The sequence below is a fragment of the Cynoglossus semilaevis genome, chromosome 14 (assembly GCF_000523025.1).
Source record: "Cynoglossus semilaevis isolate Cse_v1.0 chromosome 14, Cse_v1.0, whole genome shotgun sequence".
In the NCBI taxonomy this organism is placed as follows: Eukaryota; Metazoa; Chordata; class Actinopteri; order Pleuronectiformes; family Cynoglossidae; genus Cynoglossus; species Cynoglossus semilaevis.
In genome coordinates, this window is record NC_024320.1 from 9,753,306 (window position 1) to 9,768,742 (window position 15,437).

Here is a 15,437-nt window from a genome sequence, read left to right on the forward strand (position 1 = left end):
TGAACCCGTGTTAGAAACCACGGTTGTCTCCATGTTTGACAGCAGGTGTCTAGGTCTAAGACAAAAGAGACGCATAGCTCATAATGCACTCACCTCCAACACAACCATCACCACCATCAGGTCGATGCTACGTCTCGTCCTTCTTCACATGACGGCGGAAAAACGGTCTCCAGGCCCGACATCAAGCTGTATTTTACCCCGCTCTGCTCTCAGACCTGGCCCGGCGTCTGTGCTGCTGGAGTTCCGTGTCTGCCGGCAGCCTGCAATGACAGCAACCGCCAGCAGGAGGAGGGCTGTACGGCTACAAATGCCTAGCTCTAAAACCTTCAAATGAACCCGTTAGTCCGTCACTATGTGTGGTAATCTGCTGGATCATCCAGGCTGCGATCTGAAAGAAGGGCTGGACCAGAGACGGAGGGAGGAGAGAGTCATATGAACACGGTGAGTGTGGGTGAAGATGGTGGAGTCGTGGCTTGTTCAAGCCAGCCACACATTTACTCACCAACCTGATGAAGCGGCCAAAATACAGAAGCACCCACAGCGGCTCCTAGAGGCTGATATTTAAATTGCTCTTTTTAAGCCCATGACCTTATACCATCCTTTCATACCCTTGGGATTAGTTATTAAGGTGCAGCATGCAGGGGGAAAAACAAAACGAACACAGAATCTTCATGTCCTCAGTCCACCCTAAAGAAACACAGGAAGTATACTGTGGTGTGATAATCTGCAGGGATGCTAGTGTTAATCTGTACTTCTCCCAGTTTTATTTATTTCACAAGTGATCAGGGCATTTTGGTGAAAACATTTACAGGTGCAAAGCAGAGTCTGTAGGTGGCAGTACTAGAACTGGACCCCAAGAGAACAAACACCGTAGATAATGATTCTGAATACCTGTTTGAATGTTGTATTTGTGGATGAAATGTTTTAAAGAGTTTCAGAATGTATTTGTAAAGGAAGTAATATTACAGTACCAGCTGCTTAACTCATGAATCTCAGTATTGAATATTCAGTGTTTAAAGCACCCCCTGCAGGGAGGGAGAGGCACCATCTTTGCACACAAAAAAGAATTGATGCATTCTTTTAAAAATATATTTTGCTAAATAATGTGTTTGGCTGACTGAAAACCCTTCACATTAACATAAAGAACTATTATGTAATAAGAACAATATTAAATATGCACAAGATTTATTAACAAGTTACATTTTCATTAACCAAAGACTACTGGCAATCATTTAAAATATTCAGAAAATAAATGTTTTCTGAATAACATTTATTTATTTAGGTAAAAGAAAGAACCTAAAAAATAGTAACAGTCCAACAGGTATGAACGCATTGTGGCCTTGTTGAGACAAAAAAGTCGTTAAAGCACAGCAAAAAAAAAAAAAAAAAAGTAAGGTATTTATGTTTATTAAATTGGTAAATGCTGGTGGAGATACAGTTCTGATGTGGGACTGCAATTCAGTCACTGACAAACTGACAATGCGATGACACATGCAGATGCAGCTAAAACATATTCATTTTGTTTCAAAAGGTAATATTAAAGTATATTTTTTCACTTGCAAAAAATATAAAACCCTTGAAAGACAGTAAAAAGTTGGGGGAAAAGAATGTAAAAACTTTTAAAAATGTAAATGTATTCCTTCTCCCTGAATTAATTAATTTGTTATTAATATTAATATTAAATATATAATTTTCTACTAAAAAACTGATGATCTCTGTGTTAAACCATATTATGTAAAAATATTTTTCCTCAATAAATCACATTAACAATACATTTTCTCTGACACAGCTGAGCTACGCTAATCCTGCACTTCACAAGTTCCCATATATGTAATTATATGATGAATTAGTGATGAATGGCCAAGAGATTTTCATATAAATAATAAGTATTTTTTGTGAAAGTCAGTGAGTCTTTTTTATTTACACTCCCTACCTCAACACGAACTAAAAGAATATAATTATTTTTTAAACAAGTTAATACACAAGTATATACAGTGAGTGGCCATCTGACAAGCTCACCATGTCTTCATGTCCTCTGCTAGACACTCTAGAAAAATAAAGAATAAACGAAGAATCACTCCCAGCTGGAACAAAGAAATTGCTATAACAAAATTTAAATTAAGAAAACACTCAAGTAAGATAAGGATTTTTGTGATGTTTGTTGAACAAAAAGCATTTCAGATATATGCTCAGAAATAAATCCGTTAACTAAACATAACTGAGCGAAGCAGTGAACAGGACTTGACACTTACTGCTCCTGGGTCTCTGAGCTGGAAACGCAGGTTGACGGGCTCTTCGGGAACGAGCAGGGTTCGAGTTATAGGGTTAATTGTGGTCGTAGCATCCTCAGGAATTACAGTGTAGAGCTGCATTAGCTGTCAGTATAGGATAGCACAAAAAAGACAACAACAAATTAGATAAGAAGATATTATTCAGCAGCATGGAGTACCTCAGGGTATAGAGTTGGGACCTATTATACACCTGCAGTGTTTTAAATGAATGAAAATAGAGCACTTACACAAGTTTGTTACTTCTGCAAACAGCAACGCTCTTAAAGCACCATAGGTTTGTCTGGACAGAAATTCTGTCTAAGGTTTCAAAGCAGAATCTGAACCTCCAACCATCACTCACCCTGGAAAGAGTAAAGTACAACTCCATCTCAGCCAGCCTCTTCCCCACACATCCTCGCAGCCCCACGCCGAATGGGATAAAACTGTAAGGTTGGTGTTTGCAGGAGTCAGGCCCGTATGTTCCTGCAGCCATGAGGGGCGTCTTAGTACGGAGCCAACGCTCTGGTACGAAACTCTCTGCATCAGTGAACACAGTCTCGTCATGTGAAATGGCATAATGGCACAAGTGGAACAAAGTCTATAAAAAAAAAATTAAAAAAAAAAAAAAAAAGAAAGAGAATGAACGAAACAGGTTTTTAAAGGTTCTATACAACATCTACCAACACTCTTGTCAGTCGTGGAGTAATGGATGTACCTTTTTTGGGAACCAGTATTTGTCCACAATCACATCATTCTCTGTAATCAGGCGTGCGTTTCCGGGTACCACAGGATACAGGCTGTTGTACCATCACATACAAGAAAGTCAGAGGTTATGCAACATTACATACAGAACAAGACAAAGGCTGGTCACAGTATGGCTTTCACTCCAGGAAGAAATTAGCTTTAACATCCAAAAAACAAACAAAAATGTACTGAAATTCAATAACGAATTCAAAAGTAAGATCATGTTAGTTTGTATAGTTATTGATATTAAAATTAGGTCGAACAGTTCAAATAGAAAAAATGTAATAAAATGTCACAAACAACGACAAGTCCTGAAAAATAAATGCTCTCTATAACGCCAGATATTTTAAAAGGTTTGAAAAAAAGTTTTTCAAAAGTACATGGCAAAAGAAGGGATACAGAGCAAAATGATATGGAAATATGTTGTGTCAAAACAGAGAATAAAAAAAGAGCCTGTGTGATACTGATTCCAACAGCAACCAGCTCACCGTAGTGTCTCTTTAATCACTGCCTTTAGGTACGGCATTTTGCTCAGGTCATCTGTAGCCGGCACCTGTCTGTCAGGACACACTGAACTCACCTCCATGTACAGTTGATTCTGAACCCTGTGGTCCCTCGACAAATGGTACAAGGCCCATGTCAAGGTGTTGGACGTCTAAGATCAGGTGACAGAAATGGACAGAAGCTGGGTTATATTCCTGGCTAACAAACAAGCAACATGTTAAGACACAAAAACAAACCAAGATGGTTCCTAGCAGTAGCATTTACTAAGGTATAACAGTAAAGTTAACATCAGGAGTTCAAAATCAAATCAAATCATGAGATTCTTAGCAGTACCCAGCTTTAGCTGAAATGGCTAAAAGCTAAACAGTCCAACCTGGACATACCAGTCATACACAAACAATACACCTGTACAAACGACCAGCTTCTGACTGATGTGACACAGCTGTGACCTGCTACTGAAAACAGCTACTGTGTTGTCTGTGTATTCAGTTGAAGACACCACGGTTTAGAGGCATTTTAGTCCATGAAAATGTGTATTGATAAAATCAATTGTATTAGAATACAAAATTGTTTACTTCTGCCAAATACATTTGGGTTTTCACAAATATGCAGAAACACAGAAAAGCAACAAGTTTGAATCTCCCTGCAGGGCGGGGCTTGACCTGCTCCTACAGTATGAAAGTCTCCTTATCAGTTCCAGCTGAGAAGTTAACTTCCTCATACCTGAGAGACAATTCTCTGACAAGCGTCAGAGGAGTTTAAGGAACCTGGTGTAGTACGATATACTACATATATTCTACCTTTTTATATGTTTGACTGAGTACTAGAATTTCTTGGGTAAAAATGTATATGTTTAAATATTTTATATATGACAAATTAACTCTTTGGCACAAGTAAATTAAACTACATACTAAATACAGTTCAAATGTATTGACTGAACATGACTGAACAGGAACAGGAAAAATGATGAGTCAATTTTAGTAACAAGAGCTCCAGTCCCCAGGAGTACCGAGAGGTTTAATAAAATTGTCAAGCGTTCTGACAAAATAAATAATATGTCATTGTGGCTGTGGTTAGTGATCTATACAGATTAAGTAACATTTATCAACAGACGATAACTAAATAAATACATTTTAAAAAATATTGTAATATATTGATCCCATGTTTGGGTTTTTTATTTTGTGACTAGATGTTATTGTACATAATCATTATAGGAAATAATACAACTAATTACTAAGGAAAAATGTCCAATGAAATCTAATACGTTTCACTTAATAAATAAAAAACGAATTAAATAAATAAAATAAGTTGTATTTATGCATACTAGCCATAACTAAGAAACAGTTCCTTCATATCTTCTAGAATCATGTACATTATACTCAATACCGGCTGGAGAGATTTACCTTACATTTAGATTTCAGCCATCAGTAGTAACACAAAACTGCACAGCCTTCAAAATGATTTGGAATAGTTGTCTTTACACATTATCTGTCTATTTACATGTAACCGGACCCCTATCAACTGCAAACAAAAGTAATAGACAACATAAATGTTTCTGACTGAAAGCTAAATCCACAACCTCCTAAAATTAAGGCTTAATTAATGCATGATTAAGGTCAAGAAATATAAAACCACAGTTGCAAAATTGCAGTACAAACAAAACATTTTAAAGTATAAAAATAACAATTATTAAATTAAAAATAGCTGATAGACAGCATGTTGCTAACAAGCTAAACGTCAGATAAAATCAGATTACAACACTGTTGCTCAATGTTACGTTTTGTCAAAAGCTGATTTGCTTATTTCAACACCGATTACATTCAGGGTGTGGATGATGGATTCACCAAAGTATTTGACACTGTGTGGAAATGTATCACCTGCAGGTTTGAGCATAATTAAGTTACATGTGTCAGAGAGAAAAATACTTTTGGCTTTAAAGGGTGCAAAACTAACTGGGGGGGGGTGGCGATGGTGGCTTGGTGGTTAAGGAAGTGGTTTGAGTCCACCAGCTGCCAAGTTACCACTGAGGTGCTCTGAACTTTTTATTCTGAACATTTTATTATGTTCCTTTCAGCAGTTTATTAAATAAAGGAACAGACTGACTGTATGTTAGATTGCGTTTTCATCATGTAACAAATCAAGAAGAAGAATCAAAGAGAAGTGATTGTATTGGGTTGTCTCATCCCAGATTTCAGGCCATGATACAACTTGAAACAATAACAACTTTTCTATTGTTTGCTCTTTGTTTTGTGGTATTGCAAACATTTGCTTGGATTATGTTCTCTGTTCTATGTTTATTGCAAACATTTGCTTGGATTATGTTGCGGCTCTTTCGCCCCCTCGGGCAGTAAAACACAATAAAGAATTGTGTGTCATAAAAACAGCAAAGACTTCCTCTCACCGTGTCGACTCCTCCAAGCAGCAGTTCTGTGACAGTGACGTTGACATCGGCTCTGCTCATTTGGTCCGAGGACAGTAGTTTAGTCAGGTACATACTCTCTGTGGGCTCACCCCTTTGGACTTGGTTTACAATCTCAGCAACTCTCCTGTCAATTAGCTTTTCAGCTTTGATGCAAAAACATCGACAAACAAAGTCAAATAAAAGCAGGCAGACATTCATGGTCTAAAATCCTAAATGTAATCCTAAAAATTTAAACCATCTTCCACTTTTCTTCTTTCTTTTGCTGCTTACCCACATCATAAAGGTCATCCCAAGCCTTTACAAAACGCTTCCAAATGGGAAGGACGCTCCAGCTCCAGCGTGGGAATAGAACAATGAGCTGAGACAGAGTTAGCATGTCGTTGACAGCCGTGATGAATCGCATCGTGTCTTTGGGAATGTTCTGCTCCAAGCAGCCCAATCTGGTCTCAAATAAGATAGCAGAAGTAGCTAAAGAAAGACAACAATTGAAGAAAGTCTTTAAGTAGAATGAAATCCTTTCAATTTCCTGTTTTTTTTTTGTTTGTTTTGACAAACTCTTACCCTCAAAGCCAAACTTGTACAGCTCAGATGCAATATTTGAAACCGTAGCCTGGTCCTGACTGCAACTGCGGAGGAACTCGATGCGTTTTAGCAGATCTCCAACCACCTGGTGAACAGTGGGAGCGAAAGCTGCGACTTCTTTCTGCTTCAGCAAACCAGGATTCAGAGTACGGCGCAGCTGGTGCCAATCTGTTGCATCACTAGGAGAGATTACAAATTCAGGAAACCAACATCTGTACCACGACGTAAAATTAGGATAAAGATTCAATGAAGTACAATGAAACTGTCCTCTCCTTTCAGGACTGCAGACAGCTTCTAGATATTTAAGAAGAACAGCAGTTTTGGACAGATGCAAAACTACAAAAATCAAGTGTACAAAAATCATAATCTGAAATGCTTAAACCTTTGAATGCTTAAACCAACCACCACAGTCCAAAGAGCTCACATCCAGTCAGAATCCATCAATCAATCGGACTCTAAATCACTCAACTCACCTGGCATGCAGACCCAAGGCCTGACCTCTCATTTCCCTGTAGTCTCTCCAGTGCTTCATTTCAAATCGGACTGGGTAGCGACCCTCTTGTTGGAGCACCTGAGCAATAAGCGCTGGGCTTGCCACGTTGATCATCATGTAAGAACCAACCTTTGATCGCCAAATTGGTCCATACAGGTTCTTATATACGCTCTTAAAAATAACAAATAAGGACACATTTAACACAAAGCAAACATTTTTACCAGAAAAGTCAAGAATATGTAGACATATGTGGCATAATAGAGTTAAGTAAAGCTTAACAATAGATTTTAAAAAAAAGAAAAAAAAAAGGTTTAAAGTTTACAAAAACAAAAAAAACAACAACTGCATTTTAGATCAAAATGGTAAAACATAGGAGCTACAGAGCAATAATAAAATATGTTTAGAGATATTAAATATAGGCCTGAAATGGACAAAAAAAAATCTCAATCTTAATTTTGTACAAATATTTAGAAAAGAATCCAAAAATGTAAATCACACAAAACCAAAAGTGGGAAAACTAGTTATGGCTTAACCAAAAAGACAAACGTTACACTGGCATCAAGTTCCCAAGACAAAATTAAAAATAGGTCGAATTTAGCAGCCAGTGAAAAGTAAAAGGTACAGTAACAGTGTTTGTGAAAAGGGCTAGGGACGAGGTCGAGACAACTAATCACATCGAATGTTTACATCCACCCCAAATCCCAGATTGTGTTCAATCCGCACCTGGAGCAGGTGAATCTTGTTCAGATATCCCTTGAAAAGTAGCATGTACAGATCGTTGGAAATGCTGGGACCCGGGAGATCATCGATGCCTTTCAGAGAGTTCGTTTCGGCCGCAGCTGACACGTTTAGGCTCCTCCATACAAACTTGACTTGGGAGGCACTAGGCCGGAGTTCTACACCGACCGCAGCCACCAACAGAGTCCGTGTGCAAAGCTCCGAGACCCGCAGAGTATGGCCCAACCTTCCGGTGGATAACATAGTGATGGAGTCGCTGAGATGTGTCCGTCTCTGAAAACGCCGTGGTCAGGAGGCGAATCTCTCCAAAATCTCCGTGGTCAGGAGGCGAATCTCTCCAAAATGAAAAAGAGGAAGAGAGAAAGAGAGAGAGAGTGCAACAACTTCCTGGGTGTGTACGTCCCTTACTGTGTACTGAACTAATAACCACACAGAACACATTTGTTGTTTCAGGCGTTTTGCCCAAATAACCAATAATATTAATCGACAACGACTGATTTTTTTTTTTTTTTTGGCTATCAATTTTGAAAGTAATTTTAATGCGATCTCTAAGCTATTTCGCACCTACTTTACTGTTGATGTATTGACTGATTTAAACTAATATTGAAATTGTGATCCACACTTGCAACGTACTGTCTTTCATTGTAGAGTTGGTTTAACAGAAAGATAACTGTTAAACGCACATATTTTTGTTAATGTGTATTTAAACGTAAAGGCAAAGAACCTATACAGACTTTCTTAAATTCAAGACCATCAATATTATGCTGAAACTTTAAAAAATGTTTTACCAAGAATCTCCACTAGAGGGAGGCAGTTGCTTCCTTGACTCCCTGCTTAGCAGCAGAAAAGACGTAAACAAAGCGGAGAGCAACTGAGCAGCGAAAGCTAAGTAGCTAATGTTTAGAGCCGCTATTGCCACATTTGGTTCATCTAAAGGGGCTTTAAATGCTCGTCTTATCAAGGCTGAACTATTTTAATAATTAAAACAGAAGTAGTCTATTAACTGACATCAAAACAGAATGTATGTTGTGAGTCTTTAAATAACGTTTTATAGCTAGTTAGCCTCTATTAACCATATTGTGCAGGGCACAGATTTTTTTTGTCTTCTGGGACAATATTCGTGTCTTTCTGTAGCGACGTGTATTAATAATTCATGGTGGCAACTAACTTGTTCGATTGGTGAATTCTAGACCGGTTTTTAAAAAGAGCTGCGATCGTTAGTGCTGCAAGGTAACCATGTAGCTAATTTGGACTTAAATAGTCCGGATCCTAGTGTAAGGGTCGGTCCTGACTTAGTGACCGTACCGCCGTTGTTATCTGGACCCGAACTGCGATGTTTAGCCTAATGGCGAACTGCTGCAATTGGCTGAAACGGTGGCGAGAGCCCGCAAGGTGAGTTATGGAGCTTTAATAACCTGTTAATGTAGGGGAAAAGTGGTCGTTTGCAACGGTATCACGTGACGTAAAATATAATGTTGAAAATGACTTAAACCCGAAAGGGTATTTCCTGCAGAGGTTTGGATGATTGCTAACAGAGACAGAGATGAAAATGGGTGGAAAAGAAGATTAGTTTTAATTTATGTTCAAATGTTTAAGAGGCGAATGTGTGTACCACATTAAAACGAGCAAAGGGGTAAAAAACGCCCATCAAGAAATAAACAATGTTCATAAAGATTAATGGTACAAAAGTAGTTGTAATAAAAGTAAGTAGGGCCCTTCTGAAAAGCGATCATGTCTCCCCACGAATAGCTTGATGAGTTAAATGCTGAGGATACATTGTGTATATACAGTATGTGTCTGTGTACAGTATGTACAATGAAAGTAAAAGGGCTTCCCTTCGTCTTCCCCTCCCTCTTCTAAATGTGGATCAATTTGGCCTATAAAGAAAATATTACATTTATTTCTATGTAAACAATGGTGTACATATGTATATATGATCTCCCTTTCCTTCAAAAATCAGCTACTGTTTTTTCAGGTCTCTTGGCTCATCATTAGTATTCAATGTCCATTGATTAAAGACATTGATCGAAAGTAAAATTATGCACATTTTCCATTACAAAGTTCAAATGAACAGAAGCTTGGTGTTTAAACAACAGGGAAAATAGTATGACTTGGGGATCTTGCGCAGAATATATACAAAAAAATATAGAAAAAAGCCCAGCAAAAAGCATCAGAAATGTTAAGCAGACTAAAGATTGAAGATGCTGAAACCACGTGGTACCTGTGAGGTATCTGATCCTTAGGACTTAGTCAGGAATCCTCCACTAATCCTACAGGCAGCTCAGCAGAGTGTGTCTTACCTTTGGGCCGTTGCTCTGAGTGTTTGGACAAGAAGAGGCGACAGCTAACTGTTGTTGTCTGTTGGAGGTTCTTCAGTTGTGACTATTATCTCAGATTCTTCTCTGATGAAGGCCAGTTGGCTCCAGAGGACAGTCAGATGGATTGTGCAGATGATGTCGTTTCGGCGTAAATGTCAGAGTTAAGTATGCAGTAGGGAAAAACTTAGTAGTATTTTAGATCTGACTGAGGGCATCAGTAATGATATATCACATCTTTGACCATAGTGCCAGGGGTCAAAATGTCAGCTTCCTCTTTTTATCATCGTAGAAAATCTGTCAAAGACGTTCTGAATTTTATAGATGACTTTATTGCCTGTTCATTGGCTGTCGTTTGTTGTTTTGATTACCTATGTGCAATGCAAATGCTCAAATATTTATTTAATTTTAATTTCTCCTTTAATAGGAAAGTGACCCTGGTCATGGTGGGACTGGATAACGCTGGCAAAACTGCAACAGTACGAGGAATTCAAGGAGGTATTTTTTGTTTTGAATTAACTTTTTAAATTTTGAATTTTATTTTTGACTTTCTTCGTCAGTGAAAAGAAATGTGTTCAATTTGAGCCCTCAATCATAAACATAATAAAGTTGTCTTTTGGAAACTTCAGTTATTATACTTTACAAAAAAAAGCACCAAAACACCCAAATCTAATTGTTCTCCCTTTTACAAAAATAACTTTAGTCTTTTTTTAATGGCACCCGATTGTTTTTTGAGTAGTTGAAAATTATGGTTTAAATATGGCCACCGTCAGACTCCAGTGGGAACAGTGTTGAAGTGACTTGGATGCACAGAAAAATATGTAACATCATACACATTGGAATTTGGAAATTCTTGTGTGAACAGTGTCAGTCAATTTGATCAACTGAACAACAAACCAGACTTGAGCTCTTCGAAGATCATCCAGAAGGAAGATGACATTGTCATTAGATCAGATTATAGAGAGGTATAACTCTATGGCCATCATCAACATTGGTATCTGAGTTATTTTGTCTTTTTGAAATTCAAATCATTGTGAGCTTTCCAATAATTTGCAGTTACCAACTTTGGCTTTAAATTAAAGTTATCTTAATTTCTCCCCACAGAAAACCCCGACGATGTAGCCCCAACCGTTGGGTTTTCAAAGGTGGACCTGAAGCAAGGCAAGTTTGAGGTCACGATCTTCGACCTAGGTGGTGGGAAAAGAATCCGGGGCATATGGAAAAACTACTACTCAGAATCACACGGTGTTGTGTTTGTCGTGGACTCCAGCGATATACAGCGACTCCAGGAGACCCGGGAGACCATGGCTGAGGTTCTTCAGCACCCACGTATCGCAGGCAAACCTGTTCTAGTGTGAGTGTGGGGATCTGTGATATTCAGTCAAAGCACCGTCATACAGGGATATGACATATAGGAATATTATATTGTGTGAACATTCTTTGCAGACTGGCCAACAAACAGGACCAGGAAGGAGCCCTGGCCGAAGCAGACATCATTGAGAACCTGTCGTTAGAGAAGCTCGTAAACGAAAACAAGTGTCTCTGTCAGATTGTAAGTGTGTCTGCACCTGTCAGGTGATGGCAATTGAGTGGCTTTAAGAGCATTCTGTTTACGAACAATGACTGATAAGCTGGGGATATATTTAGGAAACAGTTTATCAGAATAGAATTTATTTTCTACTATTTTGCTGTTTCTTGTTCTGCCAAACTCTGTTGTGTCTGATCCTCTGTATATTTATGTTCTGTTATCTTTAGGAGCCATGCTCAGCAGTCCTCGGCTATGGCAAAAAGGTGGACAAGTCCATCAAAAAGGGCTTGAACTGGCTTCTTAGTAACATTGCCAAGGACTACGAGGTGATCGCTGAGCGTGTGCAGAAGGACACGGCAGAGCAACGTGCTCTGGAGGAGCAGGACAAGAAGGAGCGAGCAGAGAGAGTGCGACGGATACGGGAGGAGAGGTGAGGCTGCAAAATGTTGAAGGAAAAAATAAAAATAAAAATGAAACAGTAGTTTAAACATGAAGAAAAATAAATTATCTACATGTGTAGATTGTTAGATCCACTGTAATGAGCAGATGGGAATAAAAATGATACATAATTGAAAATCTTGTTTTCTAGAGGCAAGCACTTCAGAACACATAGATAAGATTTTGTTTTATATGCACAGAGAACGACAGGAGCGAGAAGCAGAACGAGAAGGTCGACCTGTCCCGGAGGAAGAGCCGGATGATGAAACCATCCTCAGCCCCTTCCAGCCAATCAGCAACGTCATCTCTGAGGTAGATGCCGATCATGCACACAGTCAGGCCTACTGTTGATTTGAAATGATGTGAATTAAATGTTATTTGTCTTTCCTTCTGCTTTCCAGAATGAAAATAAAGAGAAAGGGCAAAATGAGCTGCAGGAGGTCAGGACCAACGGTCCAATACCTGATGTTGATCATGAGCTAGACGAGGAATATGAGGAGGAGGAGCTGGACGATTCCAGACAAATCCCAGAAAATGCTAGTTCAGGTGAGGCTCTGTAGTTCTAGTTATAAAATAAATCATGCAAATAAAACAAAACATACAAAGAAGGTAAATATCTGCCAGATTTGGCAAAATGTGATTTTGTATTTAACACACTTCACTAAGTTTAGTCAGGATTAAAACGGATTAAAACGATATAAGCTAAATGGAGGATGGATTGATCAGATCTAGATGGACGTATAGAAGTATTTTCATTTGTGTACTCACCAATATGGAGTACCATACTGATCTGTCTTCCTATGAATGTGCTGTGCTATGCTGCAGTGTGTAGGAAAACCACAATGAAGACACCAAGGAAGAACGAAATGCTGACAGCCAGTTTAATTTTCTACTCCTGAACAGAAGGCTATTATAAAATCCAAACAGAAACAAAAGGGGAAAAAACTAGTCATGATGTTGCAGAGACACTGAACTGCAGTAGGAAATCACACAGCACTAGCTAAATAGTTTGCAGGTAAAGCTGTTATAGAGGAGTATGTCACTGGATCGAGTATGAATTCGAGAACAAGACAAAGAAATTAATTAAGATGTTGGGCTTGATACTAATACTTGTAGTCCGGTTGGATAGACTAAATGATTTACTGAGGCACCAACAATTTGATGGATGGATCAGTCAAATCATCTCTTTTCCTGAAGCATCTGTAGCTTCAACCACTTCGGTGGAGCCAAACAAGAAGAAGATGCTGAAGCTCCACCTAAAGAGGAAGCATCGCGTTGACCCCTTAAGGATAGACGACGGGCCGACAGATATCCCTGCCCCACCTCCTCCACCAGGTGAGTGGAAAAGCTGGTGCCTATGATAAAGTCCAGTGCATCATGGGTTACCAACATCAATATTCACACCGGTTTGATGGTGATGTGCAGTTTGGCCATTACCTACAGTGAGATCACAAATCACAAAGTGACCTTTTGAGTTGACTGTTGTAATTTTTTGGTTGTTTGCAGTCGGATGGGCAACACCCAAAGTTTCAAGGCTGCCCAAACTGGAGCCCCTGGGAGACTCCAAACATTCAGGTACATCTGTCTGTTCACTTCTCTTAGAAGCATCATATCATATATCATCACTTTCTTCTGTCAAATAAAACCACTTGTCCATGCATCTCCTCACTAACCTGAACTTGTTCTTTTTCATTCATTGACTGTTTCCTCTGTGCATATTACACTGAAAGTGTTGCTTTAGTGTAAAAGGTGTGAGTCTGGGAGTCACAGACGTGTCATGTGTGTCTTTTCATCTCCTGCGTCTTCACCAGACGTGTGTGTGAAGCTGTCTGTGTGTTCAACCTCCAAAGACTGTGCCCTCCACTCACACACCTCTGCGCTGTGTCTGCCATGATCAACATCTTTCCTGTTTTGCTGACATTACCAGAAATACAGCTGTAGTCTTCCATCCCAGGACTAATGATTTTCCCCTCCATCCCTTCACAGAGTTGTTCAAGCCTCTGCCTCCGCTCGCAAACAGACCGCGGCCTAACGGCGACTCTCACGACGTCGTTTTGTAAAAAAACCTCAAATGTAGCGAGGTTTACACCTGACCAATCACTGCTCTCCTTTTCTTTCTTGCTTTCTGTCTCAAGCAAGTGGCAACGTGACAACATGACACACAGACGGCTCAGGAGAGGAGGATCCTGGGTACGCACGGAGCAGCTGAACAAAAGCAGCGCATCCTGGAAATTGGCTTCTCTTTAAAAAAAACGAAAAGAAAAAAAAACAACAACTCACGATTCAGTGAGAATCACCAACATCAAACTGAGCTGATTGTTTTGTCTGGTGTGGACATAAAGACTGAAAATGTTATTTTTTTATTTTGCTACAGTGTTACAGACCATCAACTGCTTTTCATAGACAAAGATTGTTTATGTATATATATATATATATATATATTTAGGATTTAGTATATCATTTCATCTGTTACAGCTTTCATATATGAACATGCTTGATTTTTTTTTATGTTTTGCATTTTCAGTTCTAGAAGTGTATTTTAAACATACTGGATATACTTGCATATACATGTGCTTTTACTGAGGGTCTCTTTCAGATCAGTCAGTTATTTTTGTCCAGCAGTAAAATGAACGGCACGAATATTCTTACGGAGCAGCTCTAAATTATATTCCAGTAAATTATTTATATTTTTCACTACATGCTATTGTTAAAAGAACAATTCTAGTATTTGCTTTTCTTAAATATATTAAATATAGTTCATAATACGTTTTTATTGCTCACAAGATAATCAAGAAAATCAAACCTGTAGCCAGACACTGAAACAGTTTGTCAGCAAGCTCTTGAAAAGTATTAATTTGTTCATATATATATATATATATGTATATGTATATATGTGTATATATGCACAAATACTTTACAAACACATATATATTTATATACTGTATATGTTTGTGCATATATACACACACATATATGTATACATAAACAAATATATGCATAGATATGATAGAATTCTAATGTTAAATGTATACATTAGGCCCTAGATACCCAACAAACTGGCTTTTTAAAAAATTGCAGACAAAAAATGTAGACATGAGGTGACATGTCGACGACCTGACCTACTCAGTGAGCCATAGCACAAACCAGTAGTGTGTGTTTAAGCAATGCTGAAGGTGTTGTTAAACAGAGGCTTAGTTATTTCATTTCGTGTTCAACTTTATACATGACAGGGCTACAAGTTGTTTGATGTAGCCAGCTGTTCACCTGGTAGTTTTCTAAAGTGATGATTTGTTCTGTAGGCAGGAATCTGTGATTGCTTTATTCTAACTTGTTTGGGGGAAAAAAAAAGCTAAAATGTATTTTTTAGAAGACCGTCTGCTTCAAACCTGAATCTTAACACTAT

The 15,437-nt window shown here is 38.5% G+C and overlaps 2 protein-coding genes across 4 annotated transcripts in view; one reads left to right on the forward strand and one right to left on the reverse strand.

Moving 5' to 3' along the window:
• The window catches only part of cyp27a2 (cytochrome P450 family 27 subfamily A member 2), a 15,732-nt gene extending 7,669 nt beyond the window's left edge, over window positions 1–8,063 (reverse strand). Inside the window, exons 1-10 of the mRNA XM_025062123.1 lie at window positions 7,739–8,063; window positions 6,996–7,186; window positions 6,502–6,701; window positions 6,211–6,408; window positions 5,920–6,083; window positions 3,503–3,669; window positions 2,986–3,067; window positions 2,632–2,868; window positions 2,253–2,375; window positions 94–2,047 (exon numbers count right to left, since the gene is read on the reverse strand). Of these exons, the coding sequence (XP_024917891.1) occupies window positions 2,039–2,047; window positions 2,253–2,375; window positions 2,632–2,868; window positions 2,986–3,067; window positions 3,503–3,669; window positions 5,920–6,083; window positions 6,211–6,408; window positions 6,502–6,701; window positions 6,996–7,186; window positions 7,739–7,996 (1,629 nt within the window). The 5' untranslated portion in view covers window positions 7,997–8,063 and the 3' untranslated portion in view covers window positions 94–2,038. The remainder of the gene's footprint in view (window positions 1–93; window positions 2,048–2,252; window positions 2,376–2,631; window positions 2,869–2,985; window positions 3,068–3,502; window positions 3,670–5,919; window positions 6,084–6,210; window positions 6,409–6,501; window positions 6,702–6,995; window positions 7,187–7,738) is intronic.
• arl13b (ADP-ribosylation factor-like 13b) lies at window positions 8,060–15,226 on the forward strand. 3 transcript variants are annotated; one of them, XM_025062124.1, is made up of 10 exons: window positions 8,060–8,144; window positions 10,496–10,566; window positions 11,173–11,422; window positions 11,515–11,620; window positions 11,824–12,026; window positions 12,235–12,346; window positions 12,436–12,580; window positions 13,232–13,369; window positions 13,541–13,609; window positions 14,021–15,226. In XM_025062124.1, exons 2-10 carry the CDS (start codon window positions 10,512–10,514, stop codon window positions 14,092–14,094), a joined length of 1,152 nt encoding a protein of 383 aa, XP_024917892.1. In that variant the 5' UTR covers window positions 8,060–8,144; window positions 10,496–10,511; the 3' UTR covers window positions 14,095–15,226. The 3 variants fall into 3 exon arrangements, with proteins under 3 accessions (XP_024917892.1, XP_008323205.1, XP_008323206.1); XM_008324983.3 differs by lacking the exon at window positions 8,060–8,144 and adding an exon at window positions 8,585–9,145; XM_008324984.3 differs by lacking the exon at window positions 8,060–8,144 and adding an exon at window positions 8,585–9,145 and having other exon boundaries at window positions 14,170–15,226.
• Window positions 15,227–15,437: the final 211 nt, after the last annotated feature.

What these genes read in the sequence shown, in the direction of transcription:
- arl13b (XM_008324983.3), top strand. Translation starts at nt 9,087, where the DNA reads ATGTTTAGCCTAATGGCGAACTGCTGCAATTGGCTGAAACGGTGGCGA. An exon ending in ACAAGTGTCTCTGTCAGATT is followed by an intron (nt 11,621 to 11,823) that starts GTAAGTGTGTCT and finishes TGTTATCTTTAG; the next exon opens with GAGCCATGCTCAGCAGTCCT. An exon ending in TGCCCCACCTCCTCCACCAG is followed by an intron (nt 13,370 to 13,540) that starts GTGAGTGGAAAA and finishes GGTTGTTTGCAG; the next exon opens with TCGGATGGGCAACACCCAAA.